We start from the raw sequence: 15,896 nt of genomic DNA on the forward strand, positions 1-15,896 counted from the left end.
TTAAAGTATGCTTACCTATGATCAGAATAAAAGCTAATCTGAAAACACCAAATAGTGGCACCATTTGTCTAAAGTTCTGCAACCAAACAAATAAAAATATTATGGAGCGAGTTATTTTTGAAAATTATCTTTTTCACTAGCTCTTCCACACAAATAAATTCCATTGGTCACTTCTGACTTGATGTCTAAGATCTGGATGAATGGCAAAAATCTAGTGCAGATTCGCTGATGATAATACTGCTCCTGTAGTTAGTACTTGATGTTGGTGAACTGATCCATGCTGTCCATTGCAATGATGTTACAATTTACTGCTTAGTTCATGAGAACTGCTCCCCCTCCAGACTTGTGTAAATGGAGTAAACAAACCTTTAGTATAGCAAACAAGAACATAGCTGAAGTGCTCAAAAATGCAAATAACTTCTTCAGGAAGAGAGATATTAATGCAGGAAGTAAATGAAAATAGCTCCCAGTGTTTGTGTTATTTTCCCTTAAAAGGCAAGAGATCACTTTGCTTGTCACCCTCTTTAACTTTCAGGAATGCACAAATCACTGAAGAATTCACAGTTATTAAGGCGGAAAGGCACATTTAAATTTCCTGCGACAACATTTAATGGCAGGAATGCACGAATATCTGTTTCTCCATGAATATTTAACTTTCTTCGTCCTTTGCGATATCCAAACGTTCTTAAAATACAAAATATGTATCAAGGCCATCAGAATATTTCATTAATCTGATCCGGCTTGAATAATTATGTCAAAACTGTACTGGTATGTTCAATTGTCTCAATGTTATCACAAAGATTACTAATGGTCAAGTCCACTGGAGAGGCAAACTAAGTGATAAAAATCATAGTAAAGGAATACATATAATCCTAGCTCTCAATCTGTGCAAGAATGCCAAATTTCAAATGATAAGAACAGTTTATACTACAGAAAAAGAGTCTTGATTGGTTGGCATTGCCATGGAGAAAGCAACAGGGAACTGCAGGCTTCCCAAGTTCTGTGTAATTTAAAGAGGGTACAAAACTGGAACCTTTTGTTCACGGAGAATGAGTTCCCACATACGAATACATTACAACTTTTACATTACCTCAATTCCACACCAAAAATTGGTTTAAATAATACAAAGGTACATTACTACGATTGATTCTAGGAACACATACAAATGTACAAAAAGGAGGTGAGTAGCCAAAGTAAAAGCTCAGACAAAGAGACAGGAAAAATTATTAATGTGAACTGAGTAAATGGAAAAGACATTGAACAAATATTTTGTGCAGAAGATGTCAAATAGGAATAATAGAAGCTTAGGCCATGAAATGGAGAAAATTAAGGTAAGTGTTTTCAGAAGAGAAAAACTAGTTGAGAAACTAATCAGATTCTAATCCAACAAATGGCCAGGGTCTGATGGCTAACATTCTCAAATTCTAAAAGAGAGAAAACTGCAGATCTAGTGGATAGTAGAATCTCTGGCTGTGATTTCCAAATTCCCTAGATTCTGGAATGAACCAAGCAAATAGTCAGTTAGCTAATGTAACACATCTATTCACAAAAGGAGAGAAATAAAAAGGGAACTGCACTTAGACTGAAAGTCATTAGGCCAGTACTAGATAACAAAGTGTGTAGCTGGATGAACACAGCAGGCCAAGCAGCATCTCAGGAGCACAAAAGCTGACGTTTCGGGCCTAAACCTTTCACCAGAAAAGCTGATGAAGGGTCTAGGCCCGAAAGGTCAGCTTTTGTGCTCCTGAGATGCTGCTTGGCCTGCTGTGTTCATCCAGCTCCACACTTTGTTATCTTGGATTCTCCAGCATCTACAATTCCCATTATCTCTGAGGCCAGTACTAGAGTCTGCTACTAAAAAAGCCTGCACAATATACTTAGAAAATCATAGTATGATCAAAGTTATCCAGTTTCACAATTGAGAAATCATGTTTGATTACATTTTCAGAGTTTTTTGAATGAACTATACTAGGATTTCCAAAAGGCATTTGATAAGGCAGCACACGAAAGATTAATTGGCAAGATAAGATCTTGTGGATTTAATGAGTGAGAAAATTGGTTTATGAAAAGGAAGCAAATAGCATGCATGAATACATCATTTTCAGTTGGCATAGCTGTGACGAGTACAGTGCAAACATGGCAGAACTGACGCCTATGCTATTTACAAACAATATGAACAAGATAGATGAAGAGACAGAGAATAATGTACTAAAGTTTGTGGATTGTATAAAACTAGGTGGAAATAAAAGTTATAAAAGGTCTCTAAGTCTTTAAATAGGCATAAACAGGTTATGGGGGTGAGCAACAAGATGGTACATAGAATGTTATGTGAGGAAGTGTGAGGTTATTTACTTTGCTTGTAAGAATAGGGAATTAGAATGTTATTAAAAGACATGAAACTTCTAAAAATTGATGTTCAGAGAGAGCTAATTGTGCTCATTCAAGGAATACAAAGAGTTAGTATACAGGTACAGCAAGCAATTAGGAAGGAAAATGGCTTGTTCATTTTACAAAGTGATTGTTTATGGCTTTGGTGAGAACTGCATCTAAAATCTCCGTTCAGTTCTGGTTTCCATAGTTAAGGATATACTTGTGCTGGAGGCTGTTCATAGAACATAAGAACAGGTAAGCACAGGAAAAGGCCCTTTGGCCCACTATGTTTGTGCTAAGCAGAATGCCAATCTTAACTAATCACATCTGCCTGCGATGCACAAGGTCCATATATTTGGATATGCCTGTTCATGTATCTGTCTACATCTCTTTTAAACATTGCTTTCATATCCACTTCTACCACCTCCCCAGCAGCATGTTCCAGTCACCTACCACCATCTGTGTCTAAAACATTTACCTGTACATCACCTCTATAAAGTATTTTCCCTATCACCTTAAACCTATGCCACTAGTAGTTGACATTTCCAGCCTGAGAAAAATACTCAGAATATCTACTCTACCCATGTCTCTCACAATTTTGTATACTTCCATCAGGTCACCCTCTTGGCCTCCAACGCTCAGTGAAAGCAATCCAAATTTGTCTAACACTTCCCTATAGCCAATACACACCAATCCAGGCAACATCTTTTTATACCCTCTCTGAAGCCTCCAGAGCTTTCTTACAGTGTGGTGACCAGAACTACACACAGTGCTCCAAATTTGGCCTAATTAAAGTGCAACATGACTTGCCATCTTTTATACTCAACTCTCCAACCAATGATGGCTAGCATGCCAGACACCTTCTCTACCACCTTGCCCACCTGCAAGGAACTATGAACTTGCACCCCTAGATCCCTCTGTATATCAATGCTCCTAAGGGTCCTGAAAGTTCACTGGATTGGACCCTGGACTGAAAGGATTGGCCTAGGTTGAGAGATGAGTAACTTAGTATCATACAATAGAATCCTTATAGTGTGGAAGGAGATCATTTGGCCCATTGAGTCTGCAAGGACCCTCCAAAGACCCTCCCACCCAGACCCATCCCCCTGCCCTTTCCTGGTAACTCGCACTTACCATAGCAATCCATCAAATCTGCACATCTTTCGACCATGGGAAGAAACCACAGCACCGGGAAGAAACCCACGCAGACATGGGAGAACGTGCAAACTCCACACAGACAGTCGCCTGAAGCTGGAATCAAACCCAGGTCCCTGGAGCTGTGAGGCAACAGTGCTAACCACTGAGCCACTGTGCTGCCCTAGGACCTATACTATCTTGAGTTTATAAAAATGTTAGGCGATATCATTGAAACATTCAAGATTCTGAAGGGGCTTGATGGAGTTGGCACTGAAAGATTGTGTGTGCTGCTGAGAATTGAGAAAATGATCACAAATTTAGAATAATGTGTCAATTATTTAAAACTGAGAAGAGGAAAACTTTCTGCTCTTGATTTGTTATTTTCTACCTGAAAGAGTTGTGGAGGCTCCACATTTTAGGGTGTGATAGAGAGACGCTTGACCCTTTAGGGAATCAAGAGACATGGGGAGTAGTGAGGAAGTATAGTCAAAGCTGAAGTTCAGACTCAAAGAATAGTGGAGCAGGCTCCATCAGCTGTATAGTCTCTCACTGTATTCTTGTGTTCTATATTCTGATAATTAAAGTCAGCCATTAAAAATGTGCTTCAATTCTTATATTTATCTCTAATTTGCTTGCAAATCCGCTTCTATACATCATTCCCAAGGTTGGTAGTCCACAGATCAAGCCAAGCAATACAATTGTACCCTTTTTGTTCCTTAGCTCAAGCTTCCTCTGGGACATTCTCTTAATGCTCAATATTTAATATTAATGTTCATAAATACTGCTGCTGCTCCTCCTCTTTTTCCTTCTTCTCTATCATTTCTGAACAAGTTGTATTTGGGAATATTTAATACCCTGCCCCACCCTATGAGGCCATAATCCATTTATAGTTCCAAGTGGATAACTCCAGCTCAACAACATTCACAAAAGATGCAAACCCAACTTAGATGTTATTATCTTCCCTCCTATTCTGAAACCAGCTAATAACGTACTAGTTTCTGTTTAACACAAAGTGTCTTCCCAATTTTCCGTCTTGGCAGTATTGTCTGATGTTGTGTCCTGGTTCCTACATCATTGCCAAAATGTAATCTAGGTATGAATGTTTTAAATTTAAAAAACGGCACTTTAAGTAAAAAACATACATTAATTTGTTAAAAACTTTTTTCTACTGATTCCCTCTCTGCTCTCCAAAGCACCAACAAGCAACATGAATGAAATATTAGTTAATTCTAATGACTTACCACTAACGCATTCATAAAGTAGCCTCCCATTAGAGCATAGCCTCCACCTGAAGCTCCAACCAATTGAAGCATTGGATCAAATATTGAGCTGGCCAATGAGCCTGCAACAAAACAAAAACAGGAAACAGAACATAAATTTCCTTGTCCAACATCAAGTCAAGAACATGAAATATTTCAACTTAGCTCAACATAAGTTACCAGAGCTAACAGCTCTCAGTTACAGAAGTTTAGTCTGATCACAATTCTAAACATACCCTCTTAGTTGATACAACTCCCCCCCTTATCACTCTGGTCATGTTCTCATGTACATAAATACGCACTGCACACTAAAGAGTATGAAGCACAATTGCCAATTGACACAAGTATTGTGCGTATGTGCTTGAATTCTCCACTTGACTGTTAAACCACTAGACATGTACTGTGGTCAAAGAGATGTCCCCTTGAACCAGGCGGATTTCTGGCCTAAGAATCATTCGACCCCACCTTGTGGGGAAAGGCATCTGGAGATGGACATCAGTGGCTTGTTACAGTATTGCACCCTCAGCCATATTTTAAATTTTAAGAAGTGACACCCAAGCCTGTGAAATTGATTGTATTGAATCCTTAAATGCTTTAAAATGGACAATCAACCACTCCATAATCCAGCACAAAGCTGTACACTGGGCACAAATATGTTCCAGCTTGCAATTACTTAAAGGCCAGGGTAAACATCAAGATTTTTAGATAATGATTGAGTGAACCTCAATTTAGGCAGGCATATTTCATGTGGTTCCCGCCCCCTTCATTTCTGCTAAGAATCTAAACCATAAAGTCCAAATGATTAATCTTATTACATCCAGTCTGTTGCTGCAACACACAACACAAGAAGCTCCTGTTTTAGGAACTGTAAGTATAAGGCCCATTTTGATTGGATGTGTAGTTATTACTAACTTACAGAAACTCGGTTTAATAAAATAATGAGAGTTCCTATACAATCTCTGAGATGTGAGGTTTTACCAGTCACATACACCAGCTTGTAAGGTAGGGTTAACACAGCAAGTTGCATGCTGAAATGAAATCAAAATACTTGTGGAAATCTGAAAGAAACTCAGAAAATGCTGGAGAAACCCAGCTGGTCTAGCAGAATTCTGAAGAAGTCATACTGGTCTTGAAAGTGTTAATTCTCTTTCTCTTTCCACAAATACTGCCAGACCTATTGAATTTCTCCAGCATTCTCTGTATTTGGTACAGCATGTTGCACATCAATCACATCCTGCACTTGTGGGAGATCAATCAGATTCTAACCTGATTCCATATGTCCACACATTTTGGCTATTGTTACCACAGGGGAAGGTTACACAACTTCTAACCTTGCAAACAGTCCATCAGTCACCTTCCTTACATCTTTGCATCACTGAGTGCAAGATTTTTGCTATGGTTCTAGTGGTTCCATAGAAGGAAACAAGGCAAATAAAATTGAGGATTGTGATGACTTTCATAACCACATGCAAATGCCAGGTCAAGAAGGCTTGGAGTCTGTTTCTACCTGAAATCAGAACCTCAAATATTGAAAGTATTATTCCTCCAAGAGGTCAAGGAAGCTATGTGTCTATCCTGTAAATCATATTAGATGTGTTTGGTGATTAATTGCTTCCTAAAAATGTCAACTCCCCCTTTTGTTTCCTTCTCTCCTGCTCACCCACAGTTCCCTCCACAGCATGACTTGATGAGGCTTGGGCTCTTCCACATTCAAAGCCCAGTCACAGCATCATCCCCCATAACATTCTCTGCAAATATCCCCATACAAGCAGTACATATCATAAAGCTGTTAAGTGAGGTCAGACTTCTCCTACTTCATTGAAAGTTATTCAACCAGATTACACTTTAAGGTCTGCAGTGCACTGTCTAATGCTCTACTGGAGGCATTCAAATATTCAAAAATAACATGAGGATACTATCTGAGAAGGAAGAGCACACAGTTGCAGAGAGAAGTTAGGTCCTATCACTAAATGAATTACGTATTTGGAGAGTTGGTGCAGATATGATGGGTTGAAGGGCCTCCTTCTGCTCTGTGATTTTGTTATGAAGTGTCAAACTTGAAATGTTACACATATGCTTACTAAAACTGTATAAACAAAGTACACTTTGGGAAAAATAAAATCACTTTCACATTGTACAAATACAGCTTTCATAAGAAGTGCTCCTGCATACAATTTCCCACAGTGAAGTGAGAAAACAGCTTGCACATTGAACCTTTGGTGTGCAAGTGCCTCTTGTTCTTACCACAGTTTCACTGTCTTGGAAACCTGTTAAGCAGCAGTTAATTTGACATCAGGCTTGCAATTGCATCATAAAAGTCTGATATATTAATGATAGAATACCCTCCCGATGAGGAGATACTCGGAAATCAAATATCAGCATGGGGGGTAGGTCACAATCACATTTTATATTTTTGATGGTTTAATGCAACCCTTTTCCATCTGTTGTGTGGCATCAGATTGTTAATACTGAAGGTACAATTTTCAAATGTTTATCAGAAAGAAATGAACTATTTCCAAGAACTAGAGAAGGAGCTGTAAAGTGACAGTTACACTGCAGGCAGTAAGTGTAAGTTTCTCCAAAAGTAGCTATTCCAAGTTAGATTTGGACATGTTCAAACTAGTTTGGCATGATGTGGGGGCACCCACATATAAATTACATTGCAAATGGACAGCATACAACACTACTCACACAGATACACCATGAATTAGTGTGTGAGTACTCGTGCTAAATCTTCATCTTGATGTCCTTCCAAAAGCCTATTTTACCCTCTCTCCTAAAGCAAAATTACTCCTCAATGTTAATCCCATCATTTGGAATGGCATCTAAAAGGATCGTGAAACTGTAAAATTAACTTACCTGCAATTACCCCTGCAAGATAGACCAGCCCAACCCGATGACCTTTGTGAACCAACTCTAATGGAATTCCCAGAATAAGTTGCATAACTAGGTTCCCTATAATGTGCTGGACACTGCAGACACAAAAGTGAACAGATTATTTCCAGATAATTGTAGATATGCATTTCAACAACTTGACAGCTTTTTTGATCAATGATGAATGTATGATGGAGACAGCAGTGAAGTGATCCTAGTCAACCTTGTATCCAGAAGAAACCTTTGCTGCTATAAACATACTTTGATTCTCACTCCAACGTGTTTGGGCAAACGCCTGGCCATTGATGGTTCCAGACAGCAAAGTCGTCCTTCACTACAGCATGTTTCATGCATTTCATATTTTACCTACAGGTGCTTTTCTAGATAAGGAATTGTTTGGCCAGATTTCATAGATGTTCAAGATCTGTATCTCAATTTGGTTACACATGACTGTGCAGAGCGAGAAATGGATCACGCCCAGTGAGGGCGAAATCAGAATGAACATGAGTTTTACTTCAATAATCAAAACCCAGATAAATGTTAAGTCATAATCAAGTGCAATCAAACAGTAAGTTAATTCTTCCACACCAAATAGGCACAAGATACACAGTTTGTCTACCAAGCGAACAAATTGGTAGATTATTGTTGGTAGAGATATAACATCAAAACTTATAATAATTCAATGACCAATAAAGCCCAATGTTACTTATACATTTTTTTCACAACAGTACAGTCTTTTATTGCAAACATATACAAGCTACACAACTATTTGAAGAACAGTTGTCACACTCAAACTTACTTCCACTTGAACAGAACACTGAATATCTTATCTTCCCTCCTTAGCTGTTGACAAGGAAGCAATTTGTAATGAGCCTCTATTTCCACAGATGACAGCAGTCAGCTAATTTCATTGGTAATAGCTCAGTGTGTCATATGGTATTTGTCATTGTGATGGTCACTTGTTTTTAAAAGGTTACGCTAAAAGCTAATTACTATTGAGATCCAATTCCAAATATTTCCAGCCTATTTGTGCAAGAAACACTCACCCAGCATGCACGAGCATGTACGAAACAAATCTCCAAGCTTCCTGTCTCTTGTCTGGCCTATATATGAATGGACTTTCCAATATCCCTGTGTCCAAGGTAATCCATTGCTTCTGAGGCTTCCAGACTGCGTAGTAAATAAAAATAGCCAGCTGTAAAATAAAATGAGGTAAATAATTTAGTCAATGTCAGGGTAAATTTGCTGTACTTCAAAGGGATGAGGAATTCCTACGAAGTGATAGGTGGGGTGATTTGACATTTTGTACCAGTCAGAGATCCTGTATTTGTATAATTGTACAACTGAATTCAAAAATCAGATCCCATGTGATACCAAGAGGCATTCTAGGCCACTAAGGAAAATTATAGGTGGTTTTCTTTTAAAACAGCCTCATTTTGTTCCCATTTTCTCTTTATTTTCATTTTACAGTAGTGTGTGCCAATGGTGAAAAACTGATCTCCACTTCCCTTCCATGACCAACCTTAATACATTCAGTCAACTACAAAGTGGAAAGCAATCACTCCTGATAATTGCTCACTTGGTGAATGAGTGGGATAATTAGGAAGAAGCAAAAGCCCTCACTGTCTTTCCACTGCTCCTGCCACAACTGGTCAGAAGAGACTGGCAGAAACTGCAGATGCTGGAGTCAAAGATTAGACAGTGTGGAGCTGGAAGAACACAGCAGACCAGGCCCAGGCAGCATCAGAGGAGCAGGAAAGCTGACATTTTGGGTCAGGACCCTTCTTCAGAAATGGGGAGGGGGAGGGGAGCTCAGAAATAAATAGAAAGGGGTTTGGGGCTGGGGAAGGTAGGTAGGATGGTGATAGTTGAGTGCGGGTAGGGACTAGTGGGGATTAGTCAGTGAGGTGGGAGTGGTGGATAGGTGGGAGTGGCGATGGTGAGGTTGTGTAGGATCAAGGAGGTGGGGGTAAGAGGAGGGTTGGTCGTGGGATGAGGCCGGGGATGGGGAGATTTTGAAACTGGTTAAATCCACATCTAGGGCCATCGGGTTAGGCTCCTGAGGCGGAATACGGGGTGTTGTCCTCCAGTTTGCAGGTGGCTTGTGACACTGGAGGAGGCCAAGGATGGACATGTCACCCAGGGGGTGGGAGGGGGAGTTAAAATGTTTTGCGACCGGAAGCTGTTGTTGTTTGTCATGTGCAGAGCACAGATGCTCTACAAAATGGTCTCCAAGTCTCTGCTTGGTCTCACTGATGTAGAGGAGGCCACATCAGGTGTAGCAGATGCAGTAGACAACTGTCACCCACTCCAACTCCAACAATGCCACTATCCCCACACATCTTATCTACATTTTAAACATTTTAATCTGGAAATATGTTATCTACCCCTCTCACTTCCTGGGTGGCAAGCCCATCCTGGGCCTCCTCCAGTGTCACAATGATGCCACATGAAAACTGGAGCAGCCCCTCATATTCCACCTCAAGACCCTACAGCCCAATGGCTTAAACGTAGATTTTACCAGATTCAAAATCTCACACCCCCAGCCTCTTTTATTTCTCAGTTCCCCTCCCCTTCCCTCCTTCTGAAGAAGGGTCCTGACCCGAAACATCAGCTTTCCTGCTCCTCTGATGCCGCCTGGTCTGCTGTGTTCCTCCAGCTCCACACCTTATTAGGTCAGAGGAGAAACCGGGCAACAATGTAACTGGAATTCATGCTCAGGTTTTGCTCTTGCATTTCAAGCCCAATGAATTTTGTAGCAATAGACCTGTCTCACATTCACCAAATTTGGCAACATGCAACAATGCAATAACTTTAGTTGTAAGTGTTTTCCAGGTAAAATAGTGTAAGTAATTGCAAAATAAGTAATTTGAAATAAATTTGTCTTCTTTGTCAATTCACTGGTTTGTGGACTGAATCATACTTTTTTGGTTAAGTGCGAGTTGCAACGAGTTTTTTGGAAATGTTTCTCACCATATCGTACCAAATGTAGTTCATTAAATACCTACGCAGCCCTTCCTTTTCATGTCCTTCTCATCTGATTTCAGTCCCACTTTATCACATGCCATTCCCAGAATGCTCATCACTGACAGGATATCCCTGGGCACACTGGAATTCCTCACACCCCTGTGATCTTTAAAAGCTCATTGGGTACCCGGACAAACACTGTCACTCTGGAGCTGTCCTGCACAGTTCTGCACAGTTCTTGACACTTCCACAGGGCATACAGGGATAATTAGCAGCCTGCTTTGCAGACAGGGATTCAGAAGTCATTCTAAATGGGCTGGTGCAGAGGTAGGATTTCCTTCTTCCCTATGACAATAGACCATACGAGCCAGGTATGAGGTTGTTACCCATGTTAGAGAAGTCTCGGCCATCTGGAGAAATGGTCAGCACTTGTAGGAAGGAGGTCAGTTTTGTTCTCCACTCCTAAGAACCTACCTTCTCTCTGATGCCTCCCACTCACTTTATCTCTGCTATTAAGGCTTGTTACCTCATTATTGCCTGCAACATCTTCCCCACTTGCTGTCACCCACTCCAACTCCAACAATGCCCCTATCCCCACACACCTTAGAGCTGCTTACTCACTCACACTTCCCCACCTGGACAGAAAAATAACAGCTGTGCCACTACACACTTCATATCCAATAATACCTGCCTGTCTCTCGTTTCAAGAGGCAGGTAGGCCACAATAGGGCAGAAAGAGTCTAGATAGGTAGTGGACTGCCTGTTATTTGGTTTCTCACCAGTTATATGGAAAGCATTCTGACTATCAGTAGCTGACTGAACATCCCAAACTCCTGGATTAGTATTAGAGGCTGCACTTGACTTACTGTGTTAGAACCTCCTGAGATAACAAAGTGTGAAACTGGATGAACACAGCAGGCCAAGCAGCATCTCAGGAGCACAAAAGCTGATGTTTTGGGCCTAGACCCTTCATCAGAGAGGGGGATGGGGAGAGGGTTCTGGAATAAATAGGGAGAGAGGGGGAGGTGGACTGAACATGGAGAGAAAAGAAGCTAGGTGGAGAGGAGAGTATAGGTGGGGAGGTACGGAGGGGATAGGTCAGTCCAGGGAAGACGGACAGGTCAAGGAGGCGGGATGAGGTTCGTAGGTAGGAAATGGAGGTGCGGCTTGAGGTGGGTGGAAGGGATGGGTGAGAGGAAGAACAGGTTAGGGAGGCAGAGACAGGCTGGGCTCCTGCTGACAACCATGACAAACTTCCTGCCTTTGTGTCTGCACTAAATGGCAAAGTAAAGTATCAATAATATGAGCCTGATAGCTCTGGCTGAGTGAGCAAAGTGTGCAAATGCAAAGCAGTGATGTTGTGAGCATCCAAGTAGGCTCAGAGTGAGTGAGCACTTTGACAGCGAGCAAAGAACCCAGAGGTGCAGCCAGTCCATGAGCTGCCTCATGTTTCTGAGTGCACGGTGTCCTTGTAGCAGCTTTACAACGATACCTACCACTGCAGCACAAAATGAGAAATCATCCTATATGTGAATTAGAAATGTGCAATTTGGATTCATTGAATTTGGTGCATGTCAGCAGCTAATAGCCATGAATATGGTGGCCAGTGTCCACTAAGCATGCCCTGAGATGTCGGTGCCCTGCATCCAATTCCTTCCTTTGGATGAAGTGGTGAGCTGGAGTCGCTACATACCAGCTCTGATTCCCATGTCGAGATTTTTCAATGTCAAGCTTGTTTGGTGCATTTTGTAAGAGAGAAAGCTTATTATTAGTGAGGCAACTTGGACTGCTAACAAGGTGTTGGACAAGCAACAATCCCCCTTAATTGGCAACTCACCACTGTCTAGTGAGAAACTCACCTCCAAGCCCAGCAGTTGCATAAAATAAGACATGAAATGCTCCTGATGTAAGATGGGCCTTGCTCGACTTCTCATGTGATTCTGTACGTATCTTACCATATCCTACATTGCTCAGACCCCTCTAAGATTCCACCCAAAGTCTTATTTGTGTTTTATTCTGCAAAAGTGAGTGATAGATTTCTTAAATCACGGTAAGTCAAATTATCTATCTTAAATAACACTGTAGGATATGCTCAGCAATAAACTGCATTGCTATGCCAGTTTTATGCATGGAAACACAATTGTACTGAAATAATTTCAGTTGAAAGTGCTTTTCAGGTAAAATAGTGTAAGTAATTGCAAAATATCTCAATCAAATCAGGCTACCCTAAACAACTATAGCAGAAATATTCTTCACATTCTTCACACTCTTTGCATTCTTTTCAGTAACTTCAGAAGTTCAAGGCAAAATGCTGAGCCACTGTATTGTTCTGCACAACTGAAATAAATTTTCATATTTAAAATTCCCACACAAGTTGTTTTCATTTCTCAAAATGCTTTTTATTGTGTATCTTTTACACCATCCTCCAAAGGCATTTGTGTTTTGCATATTGTTTCTTGACTCTAAGGATTTTCTACAGAGATGTCAACGTCTAGATCTCTACAGCAGTAAAAGAAAAGAAAATTTCAAAGGGACCAATTGTCCGCATATCACAATCTCTATAACATACATTTTTGAACAATGGTCCTCCAGACGCTAGGATTCCAAGTGTGTGTCCAAGGGCGTAAAGGTCCTATTATTGAGTTGCTATATTTTTCTATATTTGTGAATTTATCAACATAATATTTCTGAATGTTGGATATTGAGTGCTGTCTTTCAGAAGTTGAGGTATAGGTCCTGCTGAGATGCCTTAATTTTTTACAGGGGCTCCCTTTAGAGAACAGCATGGAAATCAAAGCACAAAGCCAAGGTGAAAATCATATTGTTGACTACAAACAAGATTTCATAAATCCCTCAACAAAGTTGTATTGCATTATCCAAAAGTTGGAAAAAGTTACTTGTTATGATTAGGAGTCATTGGCTCCAATTTATTTTCATGGGTCAGGTATATAGAGTCAGGTGGCACGGAATTCAGAACTGGGCAAACCAGGAAGAGCTCAGGATGGTGTCAGATTTTGAGTGGCTTGGTAGAAAGCTTGCTTTCCAGATAAGCCAAAAAGTTAAAGGGAAAAAGATATAAAATACTTCTGTAATCCTCATCCCTCACCCCGACACATGTTCTGTCCATGCCAATCTATGCCATCCAATGCCATCTATCCATTCCCCCAGTGGCCCCCTACCAATTTATGGCCTCTGTAGCCATTCCCCACTTTTTGCCATTTACTGCCAGCTGATGACATCTCATTGTTGTAGCCTTTCCTCTTTCACCCAGCATGCTGAACCACCTGGTATCCATCGATAACTATGTGCACAGGAGAAAAAATGTCCCATTCGTTAAAGTTCTATATTGTAGACTACACTGTACCGAGGAAAGCACTCTCATTCATATAGACATTTCTTGATAGCTTTTGACAAGTTTGACCCTTCTTTGAAGATCTACAGTCCCAAGGGGTTTATACATCTTTATCAGCACAGTTTCCCCTACTATTAATAATTCAAAAATCTCAAAGGGTACCTGAGACCATCCTAAGGGTTCTTCTCAATTGCCCTGCGCCCCAACCAAAACATCTCCAAATTTCGGCAAGGATCATATCCATATGTGCATCCTGGCTATCCAAATTAACCTATAAATTTTACATTTGCTCTCTTCTTCCGGTTCCACACTACAGGAATGCCAAAGTCCCACTTCAGTGGAAGCAGCTGGGAGGTTGTACATTTTGGGTGTCATGGTGGTTCAGTGGTTAGCACAGCTGCCTCGCAGTGCCAGGGGCCTGGGTTCGATTTCAGCCTCGGGTGACTGTCTGCATGGAGTTGGCACGTTCTCCCCGTGTCTGCGTGGGTTTCCTCCGGGTGCTCTGGTTTCCTCTCACAGTCCAAAGATGTGCAGTCTAGGTGGATTGGCCATGCTAAATTGCCCATAGTGTTCAGAGATATGTGGATTAGGTGGGTTATAGGGGGATGGATCTGCGTGGGTGTGGACTTGTTGGGCCAAAGGGCCTGTTTCCACACTGTAAGGATTCTATGACTGTAAGGAAAACATTATAGAATCTATTAATCAGAAATTGAAACAGTTACAATTACCTAAAACAACAACTCTGTTCCTCTCCACAGATCTCCTGGACAAAATTTTCAGTTTTAATTTCTTATTTCCAGCATCTGCAATATTTTACTTCCGTATTAGATAATTAATTCACTGCTATTCCCACATATAAGAATTTATGCTCTATGTTTCTCTTTGTTTCTTGTATCTTGCTCATCCTCATTGGTTTCTACTTCCTTCCTCATGTTTGGTCAGCTATCCATTCTGACTCACTTTTCAGCCATACCTCTACTTTTAATGGAAGGTCACTGGCCTAAAAAATTAACTCTATTTCTCTCTCCTCGGACGCTGCCAGACCTGCTGAATATTTCTAGCATCTTTTTGTTTTGAGTATTGCTGGAGATGCTTGTTCATTAGTTAAATACTGAAGCTCGATCACCACCATTTATCTTCTTATCCTTTAATGGACAGATTTTGATGTTGGTTGCTCCTTTTTATAATTCTGATTACTGCTGAATAATGAAGGATATCACTGGATACAATGTCGTGATGCTGCATTTACAAACACGGAAACATAAAGGACAATGTAAAGTAATTTTAGTCCATCTGGCCAGTCCCAATTCATAGCCAAATGTGAACTCTTAGAAAAACATCCTATTTGCAAAATGAAGAATTTACCTGTTCAAGTCATGCACTAAAGGTTACATTATCTTAGCATAAATGTAAACTATACCTCAGCCAAACTTATCGAGATAATGAAGATCGGTGGAGGAAAGCAAGTTGCCCTTTCCAAATAGCGACTTCTCATGTCTTCAGGGAGCATCCAATTAGACACCAAGGTGTGCATCTTCTGACACCACACACAACATTGTTGTGATTCTTTGTTCCTTGCTTCATTCAGATTTTCATTTTCTTCTTCTGTTGGATTCATCTCCATTTTCAGTAGTTCAGTAAATCCTAATTCAAGGTTATCTGTATTTTTATTAAGAAAGGTCAGAAAGTCAACATTTACATAGCTATCAAAATCCAACAGTTCAGAATCAAACCAGCCAAGATCGTAAGTATATTCTTCTTGGATTATCAACAGAAAAGTGGTAAAGAGGTTTTGTGATATATTGTTTCATTTCTGTCCCAAAATGTCATCAAACCAGATTAGATTAGATTCCCTACAGTGTGGAAACAAGCCCTTCGGCCCAACAAGTCCACACCGCCCCTTGAAGCATCCCACCCAGACCCATCCCCCTATAACC

At 40.6% G+C, this 15,896-nt stretch overlaps 1 protein-coding gene across 2 annotated transcripts in view; it reads right to left on the bottom strand.

The window, feature by feature from the left end:
• Window positions 1-15,896, bottom strand: part of rhbdl2 (rhomboid, veinlet-like 2 (Drosophila)) — a 56,743-nt gene that overhangs the window by 13,938 nt on the left and 26,909 nt on the right. For both annotated transcript variants that reach the window (XM_059654269.1, XM_048558381.2), the window contains exons 2-6: window positions 15,380-15,618; window positions 8,687-8,835; window positions 7,626-7,738; window positions 4,749-4,849; window positions 16-76 (exon numbers count right to left, since the gene is read on the bottom strand). In XM_059654269.1, coding sequence (XP_059510252.1) covers window positions 16-76; window positions 4,749-4,849; window positions 7,626-7,738; window positions 8,687-8,835; window positions 15,380-15,583 — 628 coding nt within the window. In that variant the 5' untranslated portion in view covers window positions 15,584-15,618. The remainder of the gene's footprint in view (window positions 1-15; window positions 77-4,748; window positions 4,850-7,625; window positions 7,739-8,686; window positions 8,836-15,379; window positions 15,619-15,896) is intronic.

This window comes from Stegostoma tigrinum, chromosome 24 (assembly GCF_030684315.1).
Source record: "Stegostoma tigrinum isolate sSteTig4 chromosome 24, sSteTig4.hap1, whole genome shotgun sequence".
Classification (NCBI taxonomy): Eukaryota; Metazoa; Chordata; class Chondrichthyes; order Orectolobiformes; family Stegostomatidae; genus Stegostoma; species Stegostoma tigrinum.